This window comes from Lactuca virosa, chromosome 3, assembly GCF_052849685.1.
Source record: "Lactuca virosa cultivar CGN04683 chromosome 3, Lactuca_virosa_CGN04683_v6, whole genome shotgun sequence".
NCBI lineage: Eukaryota > Viridiplantae > Streptophyta > Magnoliopsida > Asterales > Asteraceae > Lactuca > Lactuca virosa.
The window spans coordinates 332992841-333016439 of NC_136428.1; the positions used below are offsets into that span (position 1 = coordinate 332992841).

Below are 23599 nucleotides of genomic sequence, written 5' to 3' on the forward strand. Positions count from 1 at the left end.
TGCAGCAAACTTGTGCTATGTCTAAACACTTTAGACAATCTACAGACAAATTCATGACACTCTTGCTTCATACCTACTTCCAACGTATGACCGACTGTGAAGGTTTGAATAACCCAGTTATTCTGGAAGTCAAAACATGCAAAGTGAAACACAACGATAATACTCAATCCTACATGGCCCTAAACTCTTGAGTATAAATACAACATCTTTTATTTAGTCACAATATTGATTACTCATTATTCATTATTTAATGTTTCGGAAAATCAACTTTATTACTCGAATTATAACCACAATTGTCCCATGCTCCAAGCATGCACACTTTGGTTTCCTATGGTCCATACTTTGTAAAAATAGATCAATTGAAAAACTTTCCCAATGAAACTCATTTCGCAATCCCTAATCCTTATCATTAGTGTAAGAATACAAGGTTCTTGCCACTATTAGAATATGTTAGATTCTAACATTTTATGCAACGACCCTTTCGTAAAGTTATAGCACAAAAGTCACCAAGACTTGGCTAATGAAATTACTAAGTTCTCTATCAGAAATTGTTACAAAATAATTCTATAGATGTGATGTTTCTCACTCAAAGTACATTCCTTTGAACATCCTTTTGCATAAAAGTTTCTAATCTACATAGATTCTTAATTTCCAAATCTCATTTATGGAAATATTTCCATATTTGCTATATGACAACTCACTCTTAAAAGAATCTTATCTATTCATAATAATGTCAATATAGTCCATCCAATACTATACTTCCAACTACTCATAAGTGACCAATCCTTGGCGAACCTTAGATCATCCTTTGATAGTTGTTTACTTATTTTAGTCAAATCCAGTTCTAGTCCTTTTTCCCTTTTAATGCCCTAGGAATTTGGAAAATTTTAGAATGGTCAAATATTATAGCATATGCAATCGATCCTATACCCGAAGCGTATTGGACATGATGCATAATGTCTCACATAAAGACGTGATACTTTATCAGCCTTCTGCCATAATATTTTATGTGCCCTGTTCCCATAATTCGAACTATGAAGAGGGATGTCGTAATCATAATCGAATTTTGAGAATGCAATATGTATCCTTGACTAAATTTATTAACATTTATCGATCTAAGCTTTAGAATTTTGAAACGAAGTATAATATTCTCTCCCTTAATTATAGCAAAACAACTTTTCAACCATTGCAACTTTGCAAAGTGAATCTTTGTTTTCTATAATTAATATTGCTAACTTGCAATACTTACCATAATAATCATGCTCCCACTAACATGATGATTATTTTCTTACCAGCATAACACTTATGCTCCCACTAGCTTTGACATGTATTCAGAAAGCAACTGAACCTCCAGAAAACAATGCTTATTGAATTCCTTAAGTTCATATTTCTAATACCTAATGCTTTGATAAGCCTTTATCTAAGCTTTTTAAGCTCATACATCTTTGCCTTAGATAGCTTACATGTGTGTCTAAACAATTCAGAATTTATGTTACTAAGTCCCAAATGTTCAGACCAATTGCCAAATCTCACAATTCGAACTATGAAAAGGGATGCCGTAATCATAATCGAATTTGAGAATACAATTTTCACAATTGCTATCTTCTTAAAATCTCTCTTAGTGAAAGCATTTCCTCACAATCATTTCATGAAGGAGGGAAACCTTATGACACTTAGATTTTATGATGTATGTGTTCCTATCCATGTGAATTTGCCACAACCATAATCGTAAGACAAGGTTCGCGACAAATCCAATCTCATATGGACTGAACTCGTTCAAAATCGATTCCTTGCCTCATGGTAGCACGAATTCCCACCATGTATTCCAAGCAACTCACCCCTATATATCAATGTACTTTCCATTGATCAAGGTGCTTTGTCTTTATGCATTCAAATGAGAACTCATAGAACTCACATGCACAATTAACTCAACTGGAATGGCGCAGAAACAAGATAATGTCAACACGATAGGTTATATACCTCAAGTCGTGTGCTAGTGATGATCAACTAGGTTTATTCTTGGTTTGTTCTTGAAACTTTTCAAGACCATTAAGACTCCTACTGGCTCCTTGACATATGAGTTTCTCTTGTCAAGAATATTTCTCGACAAACAAATATTCAAGAGTAAGTGTAGCTTCTTATCAAGTTTAACACTTCACACAATTGGTTCTAGTTGGTCTTTGTCTTATCCAAGACATCACAACTTACCAATTTCAAATGTACAAGATTAAGCAACTTTCTTATTCTACATTTGATAAGTGTTACAAACCTACTCAAGACTTGTCACTCAAGTCACAATCTTGGAGTATGACTCTAAGACTTGATTTTTGGAACGAAGTATGATTGACTTATTGATTTAACTATTTCCATAATTCCCGATTCCTCTTCTTAGACATATAAATGCACTAAGACTCACTTAGAGGACCAATTGAGAAATAGTTTTTTTTAATCATTAAGACTTATCATAAAATACAGTAAAAGGTACTCTCCCTTCTTCTTAGAATGGAGAAACTTTTATCTTTCTGCCTACTTGATTCTTCTTATTCGTTCTGCTATTGATTGAAACTCTTTTAATCAACTCAGAATTATACTTAATCTTATAAGTATAACCATATTTACTAAACCTTAGTAAATCATGATGAATATCTTTATCACTCTTGTGGTGGACTTGATCAACGCACAACCTAGTGTACTCAATCTCCTAGTCCTTCTCTTGACACTTCGTCAAAAATAGTCTAATTCTCAAATATGAAGTTTCTCATTCATCACGCAACCAAGTTGTATGATTCCGAGTTTCTGTCCAATTGAAACTTGGGCCATGAGAATCTTCCTTTATCTGGCAAATTCTTGACATTTCCACAAATAACATAATTAAGAATCAAATCCATTATTGCTAACAGTAGAAACATTCAAACATCAATTTTTTCATACATGCCACTGCAAGGATAAATAAATAAGATAAAATCAAAATTTATATTATTGCGGAAAAAATTTGTCCTTACAATGCAATTCAACTGAAAAAATATGCTCTTACATATTTCTTATCAATCTATCCTAACTCTAAAGTAGCAGCTCAAAAATCTGATCTTCGAATCCATTTGATCGAAATCCATTTCTTCGTGATCAGATTCGGCACGCTTCTTCCTTAAGTTTCCTTTCTTTTCTTCGATCCTACAAAACATCAAAATGTAATCTTATCACATCATGTATTAAGAATCAAAAATAGGAAATTATAGAGTTAGTTAATGGATTTTACCTGAAGTAGAGCCATACGTCTTGACTCTCCCATCTCTCAGATCTCTCAAGTAGCTAGGGCAGCTTCGTCTCCAATGCCCCTTCTCTTGGCAGAAAAAGCAAATGGACTCCTTTGGTACATATCAAGGGACAATCTCAGCCTTTTCTGGACTTCCAATATAGCCAGTGTCCAATGAAGTATGGGAGTTTGATCGACCAATCAAGTTTGCTTGACCAGTGCGCCAAATCATCGCTGATTCAGCAGCAAAAAGCAAATAGGTCAAATCAGTGAGGGTCACGTCGTGAACCATCGTATAGTACTCTCTTACAAACTCACTATATGAATCAGGAAGTGACTGAAGAACCCAGTCAATAGCCAACATCTCTGAGATATCGACACCCAACATCCTTAACCTATCAATGCGTGACTTCATCTCTAAGACGTGTGCACACACAGGTTTCCCATCTTCGTGCTTACTTGCCAATAGGGATTGAGTGAGCTTGAACTTTTCAAGCCTTTGAACTTGTGGGTCAGGGAGAACAATTGGAGGAGGTGGAGGAAGTGAAGCATGACTCTCATTTCCTTGATCGTATCTTGGAACGTCATCTTCATTTGGAAAGCTTGTTCCAAAGGATTTGGGAAGACCATTGTAAGATTTAGACATCTACAAAATGGGAGAAAATTCAAATCAGTAGATAAGAATCCCTGATGCAACACCCAAATGAAACATCAAGGCAAGGATCCAACGCAATACTCTACAACCTAGAAGAGGGATGCCGTAATCTAGTTGCAGAATATTTGAAGGTAGGTAAATGACAATTTACCAATTTCCACCATGAAAACGAAAAAGAAGTTTAGGTTTTAAATGAATTGAAACTCCTAGACCTTTTGAGATTCATTGAACTTTTCAATGGCATGTTTAATCTCGATTATGCCCTTCAAATTTGCGACTGGGATACCGAGGATCACAAACAAGGTGTGAATAACCATACGAATCTACGTGATGCACTCAATGATACTATCACCTAATCAATGTGCCGGTTAACCACACACGCTCCATTGATCTATGATAAACATCGAGCCACCCTTCGCCACCAATGTCAATCCCAAATTAGTGTGCCGGTTAACCACACACGCTCCACTAACGTTTCACAAGGGTACGAAGTGTAATTCCATGGATTAGCATACAATTTCACATTTTGCCTAAAGTAACTAGAATTTGGGAATTTGTAAAAGCATGTAGTTACTTTGTACTTCATTATACTTATAATGGAAGGTTTCATCTTATCCTACCCGTTCGGCTAACGACCCTCCACTAGTCAAGAGTGTGGTGGGTAAGAGTGGATACCCATTCAATCGCCATTTTATAGGCAATTTCCTTAAACACCCCTTATAGACCAGCTTCGTGAATGAGGCCTACTAACGGTAAGACTGACTGTTTACTCATAGATATATATAATATTAGACTTTTAATGTTATATATAGTATAGGGTGTATTTTACACTTTTAAAATACTAGGTGGTCTAATTTAATAAAAAAATATTTTTAATTTAATTAAATGTAAACCAAAACTTTATGGGTCTATAAAATCTCCTTTAATTATACACCTTAATTAATAAATAAAACCATAAGGGTGTAATTTCAACTTTTTCAAAATACGAGGGTTTTAAAATTTAACATTTCAAAATTAATCTTTTAATCAACTTTTAAATTCCAAAATTTGAGGGTAAGTTTTGAAACTTTTCAAAACAATTAGTTTCAACTATTCAAATTTCAAAAACACTAGGGTTTTTAATCATATTTAAAATTTTCGAAAATTAAAACCTTTTAATTTTAAAATCTTAAATAATAAAACATTGATTTAATAATTATCCAAAACAAAACAATTAATTTGAATTATTAAATCTTGGAGGATTATCTATTAAATTAAACAATTAATTTAACCTAATCCCTTTATCCCCTAAAATTCAAAAATTTGGGATGGGATAATCCAAAAAATCTTTAATTACCATATTTAAACAATTAAGAGATAATTACAAGATATGACATTATCCAAATCCCTAAAATTTAGGATCTTATCTTGGGGAAGGAGGCAATTTCGAAATCCTAGGGTTGGATAACCCTAGAATTCGAAATCTTGGAGGCTAAGGAAAGGATTTGGGAAACCCTAACCAAATTTCGAAATTTAGGGTTTATGAACCCTAATTTCGAAAATCATGCCTTTAGGGTTTATTGGCTATAAACCCTAATATGTCAAATTCATACTTTTGTATAGAATCTAATTGAAAACAAAAACCAATGGCTCTGATACCACTGATGGGTTTTATACAAACAATCCTATGTGTGCATGCAACCCTAGAGTTGGATCTATGTTATCACTATTAGTTATACAACATTATGAACACATAAGGAAACCTAGCATGCTCCTAGTAATTTCGAAATTCACATAGGAGAATAGAATACATACCTTTTGTTGTTATATAGTAATAACAACTAATTCCTTGAGTTTCCTTAGCTCTTGAAAGCAAGTACCACAAGTGTAGTACCTCTAATGGCTCACAAACACACTTTAGGTGAGAGGATGAATATGAGAGAGGAGGAAAAGTACTAAGCTCCAAAATTCGTCCCTAGTAGGGTTTTCCCAAGGAGTCGTTGAATTCTAGTGCCTTAGGGTGCTATTTATACTTGAGGCTAGCTAGGGTTTCAAGGTGGAAACCCTAATCCCTTCGCTTAGGGCCTAAGCAAGTCCATGGACTCCTTTCCTTAAGCCCTTGGACGAAAACTCCTAGATCCTTCTAGGATTTTCGTTCAAGCCTTAATAAAGGTGATCCAATAGCCCAAAGTCTCAACTATCAAATAATTACAAAACAGCCCCTGTACTTTTAATTAATCCCTTTAATCCCGAAATTAATTCCTAATTAATTTCTGATTAAATATTAATTAATAATATGATTCCAAATTAATATATTATTCATATAATATATTAACAAATCATATTTATACCCCAATTTATTATTCTTAACAATAAACCAGCCTCTCTCCTTAACAGTCATCCTGTCTAGTCACCAGTGTGAAGGCAACCCAAAAGGACCATGCTCACAATCGGGTCAAGTACATACCAAAATAGTTATGGACTTAGACACTAATCCAACAGTTTTTGGCGACAGTATGGTAGTATCAGAATGCAAAAGAGTATTCGTGTCGTATGGTTGCTTGAGATGAGATCAAGGGACTGCTTTCTTTGGATATAGGTAGGTTGGGTGCTAGCTGATGGTTTCAGGCGAGGAGTGTAGTAATCCATTTGTTTCTATATAGGAAGATGGTGTTTTGATTATGCATTTGTAAGGAATTCTTGATGTTAGAGGCATTCATGATTGGGGAGTTCCCGAGGTCTCCATCTGAGATTCAAAATCTTTTGAGTTTGCTTGGTCTCTATCTGAACGATTATATTATGTTAAGATATATACCATGGATCAGGGATGCTATGTATCTGGGTGAGCCAATTATGATTTTTGGTTGTTTCAAGGTTAATTGGTGGTAGTTCGAACGCAAGTGGGGGAGAGCCGGATGTTCTGTTTAGAGGATCAATGACTTCTTCAAGTTTTTGTTTCAGAAGAATGGGTCATATGGAATTTTGGTTCGGGTATGCGAAATTTTGGTTCAATATTTAGGCAAGATAGGAGTGCAGAGCAAGTTGTCATAATATGTATGTGGATAGGAATCCAAGAGTCGTCTTCATGGCAAGAAGCTATTGGACAAGAGGCTCGTTGTAGTCAGTGGCTCCTTTCGGAAGCACCGAGGAATAAATTAAAAGGAATTTGGGTCACTCAGGTTGAGTATTGATTTTGGGTCACTCAGGTTGAGTATTGATTGTTGAGAGATTCGTCAGCTTTGTGTATAGCTTGATATATATAGTCTAGGATGGGCAAATGTTGATCGGTCGATTAGTTTAAGAGTTTGGTATATTTAGTTCCACATGGGTTTATTTAGTAGTATATTTGGGTCATGTGATTCATTTTCTATGCATCCTCGATCGTTGGTCATTTCGTTCATCATCTACAATACAGAGGTTCTTCGAAATTTTCGAGTTGTGTCAGTTGAAGTTCAAATGATGCGTCAACCTATCGTCAAATTTCGTATGCTTTATATTTTCTTTGGTCTCTAGGTATGTTTACCCTTAATTATGGTGTGTAATTTTGGTTCATAACAGGCTCAAGTTTGGCAGTTGTCTTTGGTTATTAGAAGTTCATATGTTGGTGCAACATTGTTCAATTTTCCAGGCATGACTTTGATCTGCAAAGCATCTAATTTTGGCATGTTCTGTCGGTAGGATTTTTAGTGGGGTTGATACGAATAAAGTTTTGGTAGCATTTCTAGATCACCTTAGAAGTCTTCTCAAGCTAGTTACGTATTGGTGGAATCTATCTAGTTTCAATTAAGATGTGGGATCTGGTTTTGGTCGTTCATAATGATGTTTCTGATAACGGTTGAGGATCGTCAATGCATAAGGGTAAGGTTGTGAGGAAGAAGGAATGCAGTAGATCTAGAGATGGTTAGGTGCTTCCCTTTGGGGATGTATATTGTGGTAGCTCATAAAATATGGCCATGAGGAGGTGTATATGGACTGAGTAAGATAGCATGAGAACACATGGTATGAATTCATTGGTATAGTTCTTAATTGGTTTATAGCCCTTGAGTTGGAGCAAGATTACAGCCGCCTATCTCATTCTTTGGTTGGGTGTGACCATGTTTTCATCTGATTTTGCATTGGTTGTAGCCTATGTTGTGCAAGGAATTGTACGTGATAAAAGTGTATGGCCTAGGTTGTGTTTGGTTAGCATCGAAAGGAATGTTGAATAGATTTTTCTGCAAGACGGTGGGGTGATAGTTGAGTATCTTTAGACTCGGTAGTCATTTGGTTTAGACTCTTAGGTCTCGGATCGTTAGTCTTATTGGCATGGTTGGATGACAGTGTATTGTTTTTGGGAGTTGAGAGACTCGGTGACCAGCTTGTTTGGATCATTTGGTTAGGAAAAGTTATTTAGAATGGTATATTATTTGTGCACCGGAAATCGCTTAATGAATGGTTGCTATGGTAGACCCCATCTTCTTGTGGGCTGTCTATTAGGAGTCTGGTTTCCAGTATGAGGAATTAGTTCTAAAATTTTGAGTGATTTGTCAGGTGGATATACACCTGAGCTGATGAGGGATTTCGATGCAATGTGCAAACTCTTGGATTGATCATCCTTATGCCTGTATGGGCAGCGGGTTGGTAATGACTTGTCAGGAAGTCAAGAGCATACAACCGAGTGTTGTTATCAGTTAGTGGATCGGGGGTAAGCCCATGTGATATTGTCGATTAGTGGATCAGGGGTAAGCCTGAGTGCTGCCAGTAGATAGCTAAGCAGGGCTGTCGGAGCCGAGTAAGAGTGTGGCCTAGTTTGGTTTGTGACCAGTTGGTTCTTGTTGTGATGGTGCACTTATGTGCAGGATTAGCATGACGGTGATTGGCTGAGGAGGTTTAGAACCGATCAAATCTGCGGGTTTTCGGTTATGGATTCCATCATGAAGTGGAAGCGAGAGCTGATTTTGAGGATGAAATCTAATTTAAGTGGGGGAGAACTGTAACATCCTTTTTCCTATCATTTCTGAGCCATAGACTGAAAGTCGATTGCATAAGGTTTTGGGCCTTAAGGAGGCAAATTTTAGTCCTTGTGGAAGGAGGTAACGATAGTTAAGAGATTTTACCCTTGAATTGTGTTTTGGGCTGAAGGGTAGAAAGGGAAAAGGCATAGGTTAGGTTCTTACATGAAATATTGATTTTTGTTCGTGAAGTTTTTAGTCCAAGATATTTAGATAATATTGTAGAGCTCTTCAACACCTTTCCGTAGACATAAAGAATGTCGAAAACGAAGTTGGAACAAAGAAGTTACGACCGTTTGAAGTTAGGACGATTTTTGGGTTAGCCGCGTACGTTGGGCATACGGGGAGTACGTACACTGGGTGTACTAGGGCATCCCTAATACACTGGGCATACCAGGAGTACGCTAGGCGTACGCGATCAGTGCCCAAACCCTATTTTCGTGGTTTGAGCCCTATTTAAGCTCCTTAACTTCCCCAAACCCATTCCATTCCCAGCCTCCACCTCTCCAACACCCTCTCTTGAAACCCTAACCATAGTTTGAGCCTTATGAGCAAAAAGAAGGTTTTTTTTAAGTGCTTTGGAGTGTTCTTGGTGCACCTTGGAGAAGAAGGAACTCGTTGAAGAAGCGTTAGTTGCATTGGAGCTTGTAGATCCAGACCTTGTTCACCTGGATCTTTCTTTTAGAGGTATAAAGTTTGAAGATTGATGATGAAATTATTAGATCTAGCTAGTTTTGGGTGTTATGAGCTTTTGGTCACTCTAAGTGCATAAAGTTTAGATCTTGAAAGTTTGTGACCTTGTTATGGATAAATTTGGAAACTTTATCCATCTAAACATCATATTGATTCAGATATGAAGCTTGGGGGCTTGGACTTAATGGATTAAGTTGGAAAAAAGATGCACTTTTGGTCCCTTTGAGACTTAAAGACTAGATTTTGTTGTTGGAACCATTCTAATGGATAAAGTTGGAAACTTTATCCATTATGGAGATATTAGGAACCATAAAAATGTTATATTGGTCCTTCTATCCCTTCCATGCAAGAGTTGTGATGTCTTGATGGATTAATAAGTTAGGGTTTTAGCTTTTGGACCTTCCCTAGCCATGGAAAGTCATAAATATGGAAACTTTATGACTTAAGACAATGTGTTGAGGCTAGATTTGAGTTTGGGTGAAAATTCCTTAAGGGAGTAAGTGCTTAATGAAGGAGTAGGATCAGGCTGCGTACGCTGGGTGAACGTTAAGTACGCTGCGCGTACTCAACTGCCTTAGACTTTGACTTTTGTTGACTTCCGTTGACCGTTGACTTTTTGACCAAGTTTGACCTTGGGTCAAACTTGAGGATTTTGGGCTATTGATTAAGATGTTATCTGGTTCTGGTGTTAATGGATTCGTGGGAGCAAGCAGTGTAGAAGGGAGCATATCATAATTTTTCAAGGTTCTTCGAATCAGGTGAGTTTTCCTTATTGTACTCGTGGGTCGAAAGCACCAATGCCGACCCACTAGGTTATATATCTTGGTATATAGGATGTTACTATGTTGTAGTAATATGTTAGATTTATATCCTGGTATTTAGGATGTTGTTATGCGGTAGTGATCTGTAGATCTTCCTGTTTATTTGTTTACTGGCTATATGTTTATCTGTTGCATATGTAAACATAGTGTGGTTGGGTTGAGACTGTGCCGCTTTGTGCTGTCATTGAACAAACCAGTATAGTAAGGTTGAGGCCATGTTCCAACAAACCTGAATTGTTGGGTTGAGGCCACGTGCCAACAAACCCGATATGGTTGGGTTGAGACTGGAGGTCAACAAACCCGGTATGATAAGGTTGAGGCTATGTGCCAACAAACCTGGATTGTTGGGTTGAGGCCACGTGCCAACAAACCCTAGAAGGTTGGGTTGAGGTAAAGGACCAACAAATGTTGTATGCATGTTTGTTGTATATGTTATCTATTTGTGTGACGGTACTTAGGTGGAACTCACTAAGCTTCGTGCTTATAAAAACCTTCAGATGTATATGTTATCTGTTGTTTGTTATGGTTTTACATACTTCAGATGATCGGGAAAAGCAAAGGTGTGATCGTGCATATCCTTCGGATTTTATGTTATTGGATTCTTGGATACTCTGTTTTACGAACTATACTTTTGAAACAATGTTTTTGTAAACAATTATTCACTTAGGGTTGTTTTGGAAAAATGAAAATTTTACTCTGATTTTTGGGATGTTACAATATTATTTAATTACTAATTAATCAGAAATTAATTGGAATTAATTTTGGGATTAATTGGATTAATTAATAGTATATGGACTAAAGGTGTCAATGTTTAAAAGTTAAGCATTGAAGGATTCCAGAGCCTTCCCACATGAAGGGGACGGTTTTGGAGGTTCCTAGGGCTTATTGGAAGCCTTAGGGAGAAAAAAAGGGATAAATGTTATCTAAGGAAACCTGGCTTATCCTAGACTCCTTACTCACCTAGAAAAACCCCTTATGGGGTTCATAATTTCGGCCTCTTTTTCTCAAGAAAAGAAAGCCGAAAATCACCCCCCCCCCTCATCTCTCATCTCAAGTCTTCTATTGCTATGGGTTGGGTACAAACCATTAGAGGCACGAGACTTCTAGTGCTTGCTTTTTTAAGCTTGTTCAACAAGGAAGTGTTTGATTATTTACTACAATAGTCAAAATGTATGTAAACCCTAAAACCCTTTATGAATTTCGATTATAGTAGGGTACTCTTAGGGTTCTCGATGTTCAATTGTTTATTGTAATCAATAGAGAAAAGTTAGATCCAATAGGTTGCATGTGAATTTAGGGTTAAGTTTTTTCCGCCACATAATTTTTTTGTAACTTATAAAACCTATCAATAAGTCCCTCAAATAAATATACTTTTAGATCTGTTTTATTTTGTTCTTGCGTATAACCCAAAATGACATTGTTATTTGTAGTAATATTATCGACTTTGTTATGAATATGGGTACTATTCTCTAGAAGTTTTCAAGTGTATAAAACATGGTGTAACTCAATCCAATTTCATAACAGGCTCTTAACAATAAAGGGATTGTCCAATTCCATAACTAATTACCAAAATGCCCTTATGGCCAAATATTCCATAAATTAAACTAAAGATCATTAAGATCTTCATGTTTTTGCATTCAAATTATATTATTAGTATCAAATCCTATTTATGAGTATCATATATTCATCAAATGCTCACATACAAATGATTCCATTGTTTTCATCACAATTTCCCCAAAACCACCTAAAATCCATGTTTATGCAACATTCTACCATCATGGATGTGTTTAAGCATTACGATTGGATTCGTTATCATCAAACATCATTTGGGTCATTGAGTCCACTCCATAATAGCTTGTAGATACAAAATCCCCAAATTAAATTTTTAGGGTTTATGGAGATTTTTACTCAAAATATCAAATCCATCAATATGATGATTGGATTGAGATTTCAACCAACCATTCAAGGGAGGTTAGAAAACCAAACCCTAATCATCAGTTGAATCCAAAATCAACATTAGGGTTCACCCCTAATGACAAACTCAAAAAATAGAGTTAGAGGAGGAGAAGTTATACTTAGAAAGCCTTAGATTCCTTTTCTTTGGCTTGGATGCACAATCTTTGCTTGCATAAAACCTTAGATGCACAAATGAAGAGAAATGACCATGAGAAGCTCCTTTTCCTTGCTATCCACCATTTGGTGGAAATGAGGGGAAATGCTGCATCTTATTTCCTAAATATTTTCATATTTAGTCCTTCAACTTTACTTGTTTTGGCTAAAACCCACAAAACCTCGATATTTGTGATTTTAACTTAAGTTTTGACATAATAAGTCCTTCCTCATAAATTTTATAAAATTGGCGGTCCATCTTCCATTAATCGGGTCAACCCTTTGGTCAACTGACTTTGTTAAGTTGACACTTTTGGCCATTTAACTTTAAAGTGTTGTTATTTCCACTTTTAACTTTCTAAACTTCATATCAGCTAATGATATGATTAACCCATAATGATTTAATTATATAAATCACCTTTAATTTATTTAGCCCATGTATTGTATTGTTATAAGCCCATTACGTCAAACACCTTGTATTGATGTAATTTGTATTTATACGTCTTTGGAATGAAATTCTCATTACAGGAAAATTATTGTAAATCCAATATCCACATTATCCTTGAATAGTTATAAGGGTCTTTGCTAACTAATTAAAAGTCACATAACTATATAATGCCAAAATAAAGATACTAATTATTATTGTCTATAATGTTCATTTTGCAAAACCAAGTTGCCATATTGGTCATCACTTCAATAGGATTGACAACATACGACCCATAACAATTGGTACCACAAAGCACAAAAAACTGACCCCCATGATAATTGGTACCACAAATCACAAAAAATGACCAAGATAACAAATGAGACATTATATCGAACAATTGGAATGCAAATCAAATGGTACCCAAAATACAAAAGCATCAATTATGTATTGCCAAATTCATAATTATACATAAACATAAATTAATAATTTTATGAACATAGATATACATGATTCTATTTGCAATATCTATCGGTACAAAATTTCCACATCAATAGTTAAACCGTTGGTGAGAATTCAATAAAAAAAACTCGAATGTGTTGATGAATTCAAGAAAAAGAAACATATTTCGGTTGCTTATTTACTTCATTGAGAATTGATTATTCAAGAGTGTGATTGTTGTAGTGTTTCGTACCATTTATGATTAGATGATATGTGAAGGACAATGAATACACTTGACGCTTCGATTGTGCTTCCAACTTCCTTAAGAACCGAGAAAATAAAGAATCACTTCAAATACTTGGTGCCCTAATTTATTTTCCCATTTCGATTATCTTCCTAAAATACAAAATACCTATAATAATTAACCTTTTTTAAAATATGAAAAAGGAGCCCTAAAGAATTTGGGAGACATGAGTCATTGTGTAACTTGCCCCTTATTGGGTTGACCCTGATTATCTTAAACCCCAAAGATCCCATACAAGGACCGGTATCAAATGTTGTAGAAGAATTTGTCTAACGTGGATACCATTAGAGGAGATGAAAATGGGTCCCTTTTATTTATGGATTAATCAAACCTACATCAAAAGATCTTTACCTTAGAGGTATAATCCTAAATGATCGTTAATTATTTGACTATTTAATTTTAAATGATCTGAAAACGGTTCAAGGTTTATGATTTTATTCCGATATTTTAATTTATATATATTTATTAGGTGTTGTTTGTTTTTTTGAAGCGAAAATGCCTGAAGTCTGTCAACCACCTCTGCAACCCTCTGTAGCAGAAGAGGTGGACCAAACGGCTGCAACATTTAATAAAAAATCTGTTTGTTTTTTAACGTCTACAGACTACTGCAGTAAGTTAAAGTAAGGCGTGCAGATGTTTGAAGCAGTTGGTCTACTATTGCGTCACACAACACATGCACAATAGTTTTTAAGTCAGAAGTCTTCTGAAAAACAAATAGCTGCGAAACGCCAAGTGCTGCGTGTGTGCTGCGTGGTGCAACAATAAGTGGTCTGAAATGGTTTTTTTAGAAAAAACAAACAACACCTTAGTCACGATAAACCTCACATAACACGGATACAAAAATTGATACAACATAAATTCTCAAATAAACCTAAATATATCGAGATTAATGAACCTAAAAACTAAAAATAAATACAATAAAAATGACTAATAATGGTAAAACAATACTAAGTAGAAAGATGATTGATCTACCTCTTATATTGCAGAAAAACCAAACAAAAATAAGATTAAAATCACATAGAAAACAAAACAAAGACGGACTCATGCATCGCATAGATATCAAAGGAGAGGAAAGCTAAAGATTGACAACGAGAGAGGTTTATAACAAGATGACCAAACATGAAGGGAGGTAACTGAACTTTTTCACTTGCCAGACCATGAAAGACCGAGTGTGCCTCCGGGTCTCAATAAAGGCCTAAGAAGACCGAGTGACATGAAACCATGGTTTATTTCCTAAAAGAACCATGAACACCGATTTCAAAAACCAAGATCCGAAGCAAGGTACTGCTCCCATTGATAACAATCTCACAACCCTTGATTCAAGATTTAATCAAACTCTCCGTAATGTACAAGGGTATGCTCGTGTACCCATATTCCAACTCTGTAAATCGGCATCGTTTCTGACTTATTTCAGCAAATCGTTAGGGTATTAACGCCGGTGTTGTTAAATTTCTCATACTTGAAACGAATGACTATAGTTCTTTGATCAGTTGTAGAAATTAGTAATTTATGATCTATGATCTGCTGCTTCAATTTTGAAATAGATGTTCGTACTTGATTTCATACCGGAGTGAGAATTTGCACGATTATTTATAGAATTCTTGGAATTAGGGTTTTCCTGGTTAATGTTTGTCTTCGCGATATGAATCTTGTTGTCTCTAATACTGAAAGAAAAAAAAAAGAACCAATTCTATGTTACTCTTGATCCTAGTTCGTTTACCTTGATGTGCAACTTAATTGGGATTTATTATTATCTAAAGTTGATTGTATGATTTTCTTGTACAATGTGTATTTAGGATTTCTTTCAACATAGAACAAGAAGATTAGCAACAACAAAAATGTACCTAGACAAGCCAAAATGGACCTAAACTAAACAAAATGACCACAAACCATTTTATAACATTTAGGGTTAAATGCAAGAAATAGCAAATTACTGTTGTCTATTTGTCTATTACATCATCCTACTTTCATTTTTTTTTCTATTACAACATTACACTTCAAAAATTCTACTCAATTATAGCATTGCCATTGAAATATAAGGCAATTTTCACTTCTATAATTGAGTAGATCTTTCAAAGTATAATGTCATAAATAACAAACAAAAATTTAAAGTGCAATGCCATAATTGAGTAGATCTTTCAGTTTTTTGGCTTATTATGAATAAATGAAAGCACATTGGTGTTTCTTGCATTTAGCCCTATATAAAAATTAATAATTTATGAAATATGATTCTTAATTTCTTGTTTTTATCTAAGGTTCATAAAGGGTCGCAGCTTTCCTGGTAAAATCTTGATAACAAGATCGGATCCTGCTGATTTTACAATTCTACCCTCTCCTCGTGTTGATAGCAGTCCCTCTGAGAATATTACAGGCTCAAGCAAACACATTGATGATACAAATGAGGTGAATTTGATAATAAATTCAATTTTAACTCATAATATTGTGGACAATAGAAATCATAATCCTTACATTTTATGGTTTATTTTTTTTGAACATTTCTTTTTGTAGGATCAAGTTCATAGAAGTAAACCAGATGCAAACGAGTTAAAATCAACAATATCAAATTCTGAGAATACATCTAAAGAGACTCCAAGGGTTACAATGAGCACAAGAGCCACAGACACTGCTAGGATAATGAAGTTCACAAAAGAGTTGGGGGGCGTAAATGTCATTTTAGGTATTTCACATATTGTAGAAAGTATTTTCTTCAAATTGTTACTTTTGAGGGGTCAAATATTCCAACAAAATTTGAGGGTTTTATTTTTTTGGGGATTCGAATCTTATAAAGATGAAGGAATGATTAGTGTTTTCATTGAAGAAGATGGAGGGCAAAATCGTCATTTTACACGGCCTTTTTTGTCCCTATCTGATATAAATCAATATAGCATAGACAACATTGATTCATTTAAATGCATGGGTAGTGATTTCCACTCATACATTACATTAACGAAATTCCCTTTTTCTTAGTTTTATTTTTTAATATATTACTTTAATTTTATAATCTGTTTGTTTATATTTGATTTTGTAGACAAATTGCGTGAATTAGCATGGAGTGGTGTGCCACATTATCTACGCCCTAAAGTTTGGAGGCTTCTTTTGGTAATCTTAAATTTCTCACTCATTATCTAATTAACTATTTAGAAAAATGTAAAAAAAAAAAAGATCATTGAGATAAACGTAAAATGGAGACACGATATAATACGATTCATATCATAATCTGTTAAGCTATATATGAGTGTTACTTTTTGACTTCATATAGAAAGTCAGGGAAATGAAGTCCACCTTTTTACGAATTTGCCCTTGTATTGTATTTTGTCAAATATTATTAAATTAAATTAAATTATGTTGTGATGAATTTAAAACAGGGATATGCACCCCCTAATTCAGATAGAAGGGAGGGAGTTGTAGGAAGAAAACGTGCAGAGTATTTTGATTGTGTTGCTCAATTTTATGATGTTTCAGATAATGAACGTACAGATGAAGAGATTAATATGCTTAGACAGGTATTCTAGTAAATCTCTTTATAACAAATACCAATCTACTTTCATTTATTTGTTCTTATTAGAATATTATACTTTAAAAAATCTACTCGATTATAGCTGTAAAATTTGCTATAATTAGATAGAACTAGTAAGTTACTACGAAAATTTAGGGAGCAAACCTGCATAAATATGAAAGTTCTGTGGCCAAAGTGTGAAACCAAAAAAGTGTAGGGACGAAAACAAAACATGGCAATATATTGTGGGGGGACGTGATGCGAATCTGCAAATTTTCTATTAGGTAGGGACTATTTTTGTAAAAGAAAAATGCACAAGGACCATTTCTGTAAATTACGGGGATAATTTTTGTAATTTATTTTCTACATAGGGGCCATACCTGCCAACATACAAAAATGTTAAGCATATGGACTGGTTCTGTAAAGAAAACTTCAGAGACGTTTTCTGTAAATTATGAAATTGTAGCCAGGGACTAAATCTGCCAATATCCAAAACCTTTGTGCCAAAAATCTGAAATGCAAAAGTGCTTAGGGACTAAATTTGGTAAAATGTTCAAAACTTTGTGGCAAAAATCTGAAATACAAAAGTGCTCAGGGACTAAATCTGCCAATATCCAAAACCTTCATGGCAAAAATCTGAAATGGGAAATTTACTATTCATTTCAAGTTTCAAATTAGACATAGTTAATAATAATAATAATAATTTTCGATTTACAATGTTGTAATAGGGACAAATGAAAGAAGAACGTTATAGTAATAAACAAAGTAATGAAAGTGTATTATTATTTATTGCACTTAGTGGGGACAAGAATTAATCCTTTAAGTCCTTACTTTTTTCTAAATTTGTTGTCATCTATTTTTTCCATGTGTCTTTATTTTCTCAAATATTTAATTAATCATTTATGTAGATTGCTGTTGATTGTCCTAGAACTGTGCCTGATGTTACTTTCTTCCAACAACCTGAAGTCCAAAAATCCTTGGAGAGGATACTCTACACATGGTTAGAATTTCTTTCTTATTATCATTTTAAAAAAAAAAACATAGTTATTTATTTCGCATTAATTTGTATCGACATTGTTAACAAAATGAAAATTTGTTTAATGCTAACTCTTTTTTACTTAATGGACTTAATCTTGTAAGCTTATATATGTGTGTTTTCTTTTTTGAAATATATATATTTTTAACATTATTTATTTATATGATTTCAGGGCAATTCGGCATCCAGCAAGTGGATATGTCCAGGGAATAAATGATCTTGCTACACCTTTTTTGGTAGTTTTTTTATCAGAACATTTAGAAGGAAGTGTTGATAATTGGAGAATTTCTGATTTAGATCAAGAAACAATCTCTAATATTGAAGCTGATTGTTATTGGTGTCTTTCAAAATTACTTGATGGCATGCAAGATCATTATACATTTGCTCAACCTGGAATCCAACGCCTTGTTTTTAAGCTCAAAGATTTGGTCACACGAATCGATGGTATGCACTTTAAAACATTCTTTTTTTATTAATAAATAATAAATAACAAGTTATTTTGTTTTGAGCTTTTAGAACCTATCGCAAGGCATATGGAAGCTCAAGGGCTTGATTTTCTACAATTTTCTTTCCGTTGGTTTAATTGTCTCTTGATACGAGAGGTATATATGTTACTTGTTATTATTATTATTATTATTTTTTTCTTTTTATACTTTGATGTCTTATGTTTTACAATGCAATGCCTTAATTAATATATAGATTCCTTTCCACCTTGTGAACCGTTTATGGGACACATATCTTGCTGAAGGTGATGCATTGCCCGACTTCCTTATCTATATATTTGCCAGTTTTCTTTTAACGGTGAGCATTTTTATATTTATTCTCTAATAATCATCTCATATTTCTAGTCTTACTTCCTATTTGGCTTTTGTACTGCGTTTGACATTATTCTAATCAGAATAATGTCACCAGTACGTTGCAACTTTTTGTCTCGTTTTTTGGACGAGACAAAAAGTTGCAGGTCTGTCCCATCAGACCTATCACAGCCCACTACATGAAAAACACAGTACATCAGTTCTGTCTAGTCATGTAGACATGTCATGGGCTGAAATTGATGTCAATAGGACAAAAATAGTAATTTTCATCTGACTTTTGGATGGGACAACAAAATACATGTCCCATCAACATGAATCTCACCACAGTACAAATTCTGTTTTGTAGAAAGTTTGTTCTGTCATGTCATGTCATGTTATATATGAATTTTATACTGCAGTGGTCAAAAGAGCTCCAAAAACTTGATTTCCAAGAGATGGTGATGTTTCTTCAACATCTACCAACAGAAAACTGGGGTCACCAAGAACTTGAGATGGTCCTTTCAAGAGCCTTCATGTGGCATACCATGTTCAATAGTTCTCCTAGCCATTTGGCCTCTTGAGAAAGATGTTTGTATACTTACGAGCTTATTCAGTTTTCTCGTTATATTTGTATAATGATTACTCAGTTATTCATATTTGTATAATTCAGTCTTGGATGTGGTTTCTTTTGTTGTATGTATAGAGGTTATGTTGTTAAGTTGTTTGTGTTCTAGAAACTTGTACAAGGGCTTTTGTTGAAATGACCAATTTGTGCATCTCATTTCAAAATTGTTGATACATTTGAATGGATAGAGTAATCAAATTCATACATCGTATTTTTGGATAATGTCTGTTTTAGGGAGTTTATTTAAAAAACTACATTTAAGCCCAACAACTAGGAAGCCGTTTTTTGCTGATGTGGCATAAGTTACTAGTGATGTGCGATCCACATGCAACATTTAAGGGCATATGATATTAATGACATAACATTTGCAAAATTAGTTCTTAGTTGTTTATAATGTTGAGTAAAGTTGTTATTATTTGATTATTCAAACGCTAATGAAGGTCGATTCATGTGAGTTGAGTAGCCATGTCATAAACAACAAGAAAAGGTCAAGGATGGCTGAATTGTAGCGACTATGCCTTCATGTATGTTTCTTGGTTGTTTGGGTTTTAGCTAAATAGAAAATGTAAAGATTAAAGCAGAGTCGGAGGCTTCAAGGTTAAGTGCCTCAAAGTTTGTAACAATGAGTTTGAAAGTTCAAGAAGGCGAAGAAAATACTACACGTTTTTCGCAGGAGAAACACACACAAGTCCAAGTTGTAAGGCAACTCGATTTTTTTTTTCCTATAAAATCATCCCCTACCATAACTTGGCCTTCTGTTTCTTTTAAACAAAGAGCTTCTTGAGATGATTCTTCCTTTTTTGCAATTTTCGAACTCATTGTCATGGGAATTAAGTCACTTAATTTTTGCATTCTCTATTCCAAGTCAATAATATGTAATTAAGATGCCATTTTCGGTCCTTTTACATATAAGCAGCTGAATTTGCCAAATACTAAAAAACAACTTATTACGTTTTGGTACTGATCAGTCGATTTTGCAGTGCGTTTATTACTGTAACACCCGTTCCTCAGGTATATTTTCTTATGATTTTTAAAGTTATAATTTTTGAAAAAGGGAAGTACGTAGGGTGTAGATAATGAAGTACGCAAGGCGTAATTCATTAATCTCATGCGAGGGTCTTACCCACTACGCAGGGCGTAACCTTAGTTATGCAATGCGTAGTGACACAGAGTACAAACCCTAAATTCGGGGTTTGAGCCCTATTTAAAGGACCTTAACCCCTTGATACCTTTCTTATGACTAGTCTCCATCCTCCAAAGCTGCCCTCTCGAAACCCCAACCATTTTTGAGAGATTTTGAGGTTCCAAGTGTTTGTGTGTGTGCTCCTTTGAAGAAGATGAAGATCCTTGGAGAAGCATCTAAGAGTCCAAGCCTTGTAGATCCAGATTCTTCATCTTGTTTCCCACCTCCAAGAGGTATAATGTTTCCATCTTGGCAATCTCTCATGATAGATCTAGTTATTGTGCAATTTATATGCTTTTTGTCCCATAACTTTGGTTCTAATGACTTGTTCTACTCCAAACCATTTGAAGACCATTTACTGATGTTTTGGGGTTGTAGAACCATAAAGTTGCAAGCTTGAACACTCTTTTTCACCCTATGCATGAGATCTTGAGCATTGGTACATTTCATGGAATTAGGGCTTGGTTTATTACTCATTTATAACATGCAAATGGATAAAGTCTGGGACTTTATCCATTAAGACGTCCTTGTAGTTCTTATTGGGAAGTTTGAGGAGTTAACTGTCTGAATTGAGAGCTTAATGGAGTATTTAGCATTTAGACCTAGTACGTGGGGCGTACATCTTGCTACGCAATTCGTAGCTTGATGTTGGCCCGTAATCTCGTAGCTTCTACGCCATGCGTACCGCAGTTGGTACGCGGGGCGTAGGAGGGTGGATCGTAGACTTTGACTAGTTGACTTTTGGTCAAAATTAGGTTTTGAGCATAGTTTGAAAAGGGTGTTTCTTTATTGCTGATTAGGTGCTTATTTTGTATCCGTCTACCCTGTGTGAGTTGTACTTAGCTGCTACTTGTGAGGTGAGTCTTCTCACTACATTTTCATGTGTGGTAATTTTGTTTGTGACCAACTGGGTCTTAATTGTTGATTATTTTTATGTATGCATTGAATTGTATTGCTGATAAATTGGGATTTTTGAGAATCCCTAGGGTTGCTGATAACCCCTAGAACATGTTGCTAGTCCACAGCGCGTGCAGTTAGCCCATTGGGATTGCTGATAATCTCCATGGTTGCTGATAACCTATAGTTATTTATTATGTTGTGTTGTATGGATATTTTGGGGAAGGGCTCACTAAGCTTTATGCTTACAGTTGTGGATTAATGTTTATAAGGTACTTCGGATGATCGCAGGAAGGCGAAGGCTTGACTATAAACTCTAGTTCGTAGTTTTTATGATTTTCACCTTTTGATACTCTGATTTGGATGACCGTATTGATGTACCTGGGATTTTTCATGACTTGGATTTTTATGACACTTGTGGTTTTGCTGAAATGAAAATGAAAATTTTTGTGGTAAAAATCAGTCTGTTACAATTACCTTAGAGTTTATTGCAAACGATCATTGTTAGCAGATTATATATATATATATATATATATATATATATATATATATATATATATATATATATATATTGCATTTATTGTTGTATTGTTTAGTATAGCACAATTCTGTTCAGCCCATTGTATCCCGACCTTCTCCTTTCTAACCTATATATTGTGATTAATAAATGGATGGCTTTCACGGGAAAATAATCAGATTTCATGGTATCAGAGCTTGTTTCTTTAAAACCATACATCTAGTCGACATCCTTCTTATCGTTGACCATCATCTTATCGTTCACTCTTCTATTCTTCTCTTTCTGTCACTCATCATCATCATGTCTGGACCAGAATCTCCCAAGTCAAAATCATCTTTAAATCATCTCTGACAATCCATCCTCCACTATTAATATCAAGCATGCGGTTCCGCTGGTTCTTGACTTGGACAAGATGAACTATGATATATGGAGGGAGCTGTTTGAACTCCATTGTATAGGATATGGAGTCGTTGATCACTTGCAACCTCCAAACGAAAAGCAACCATCTACTTCAAATCCTGATGAATGGGATAAGTTGCATTCCATTTTCAAATTGTGGTTGTATGGTACACTTTCTACTTCCATCTTTCAAATGATCTTCAAGAAGAAAGTTCCTGCATATGAAGTTTGGCAAAACATTAAGAAAGTTTGTTGTGATATCAAGGTTAACAAAGTTATCCAAATCGATAATGAACTGCATAACATATCTATGGGTAACTCTACGATTATTGAATATTGCAATCGTATCAAAAACCTTGCAGATTTATTAGATAACTTGGATGCCAAAGTTCCAAAGGCCAATCTTGTTAGCTACACCTTGAATGGGCTATCTTTGAAACTTCGATACATCGCCACCTCCATTCGTCCTAAAGATCCCTTGCCTTCTTTTTGGGATACTCGATCCATTCTTACTCAAGAAGAATTTCAGATCAAACTTAATGAACCTCTTCAGTCTGTCCAAAATCACTCAGATAACTCATCCTCTCCGACTGTCTTGGTCACTGATGGAACCCACAACATCAACAATAACATTCGAGGTGGCTACCGTGGTGGACGAGGGGGTCGAAAACAATGTGGAGGTCGAGGTGACGGTCATTTTGGTGGTAGGAATAATTATTCTGGTGGTCACAATGGTAATTTTTAGGCTGGTGGGGGAAATCACAACTTTAGTGACAGTAGTTGGTTGGTACTAGGTTCCACCTGGAGCTAGTCCATCACAACAACCAGACCTGTTGCCTACTCCTCCAAACGGGCCTCAACAACACCAATATCAAGCCCAACAACAATCAGACGAGCAATTTTTTTAGCAAAATTCTACTGGCCCAACTCCATCACAACAAGCATTTCATGATGCATAACCCACTTTCATGGCTCAATGGCC

General features: G+C 35.0%; 2 protein-coding genes across 3 annotated transcripts; both read left to right on the forward strand.

The window, feature by feature from the left end:
* The first annotated feature begins 14857 nt into the window (after positions 1-14857).
* Positions 14858-19785, forward strand: LOC145167431 (uncharacterized). Of its 2 annotated transcripts, none has more exons than XM_079086638.1 (10): positions 14858-15096; positions 15926-16073; positions 16179-16347; positions 16699-16769; positions 17036-17173; positions 18075-18166; positions 18375-18646; positions 18719-18804; positions 18902-19003; positions 19416-19785. In XM_079086638.1, the coding sequence occupies exons 1-10, from the start codon at positions 14915-14917 to the stop codon at positions 19575-19577; spliced, it is 1422 nt and encodes a 473-aa protein (XP_078942764.1). In that variant the 5' UTR covers positions 14858-14914; the 3' UTR covers positions 19578-19785. The 2 variants fall into 2 exon arrangements, with proteins under 2 accessions (XP_078942764.1, XP_078942765.1); XM_079086639.1 differs by having other exon boundaries at positions 14861-15024.
* Positions 19786-22630: 2845 nt separating this feature from the next.
* LOC145164773 (uncharacterized) lies at positions 22631-23362 on the forward strand. The gene has a single exon (XM_079083455.1). The coding sequence runs from the start codon at positions 22631-22633 to the stop codon at positions 23360-23362; it is 732 nt and encodes a 243-aa protein (XP_078939581.1).
* The last annotated feature ends 237 nt before the right edge of the window (positions 23363-23599 follow it).

Coding starts and splice junctions, on each gene's coding strand:
- LOC145164773 (XM_079083455.1), top strand. CDS start 22,631: ATGAACTATGATATATGGAGGGAGCTGTTTGAACTCCATTGTATAGGA.
- LOC145167431 (XM_079086638.1), top strand. CDS start 14,915: ATGAACACCGATTTCAAAAACCAAGATCCGAAGCAAGGTACTGCTCCC. Junction 15,097..15,925: donor TATTTCAGCAAATCGTTAGG/GTATTAACGCCG, acceptor TTTTTATCTAAG/GTTCATAAAGGGTCGCAGCT. Junction 17,174..18,074: donor AGATTAATATGCTTAGACAG/GTATTCTAGTAA, acceptor TCATTTATGTAG/ATTGCTGTTGATTGTCCTAG.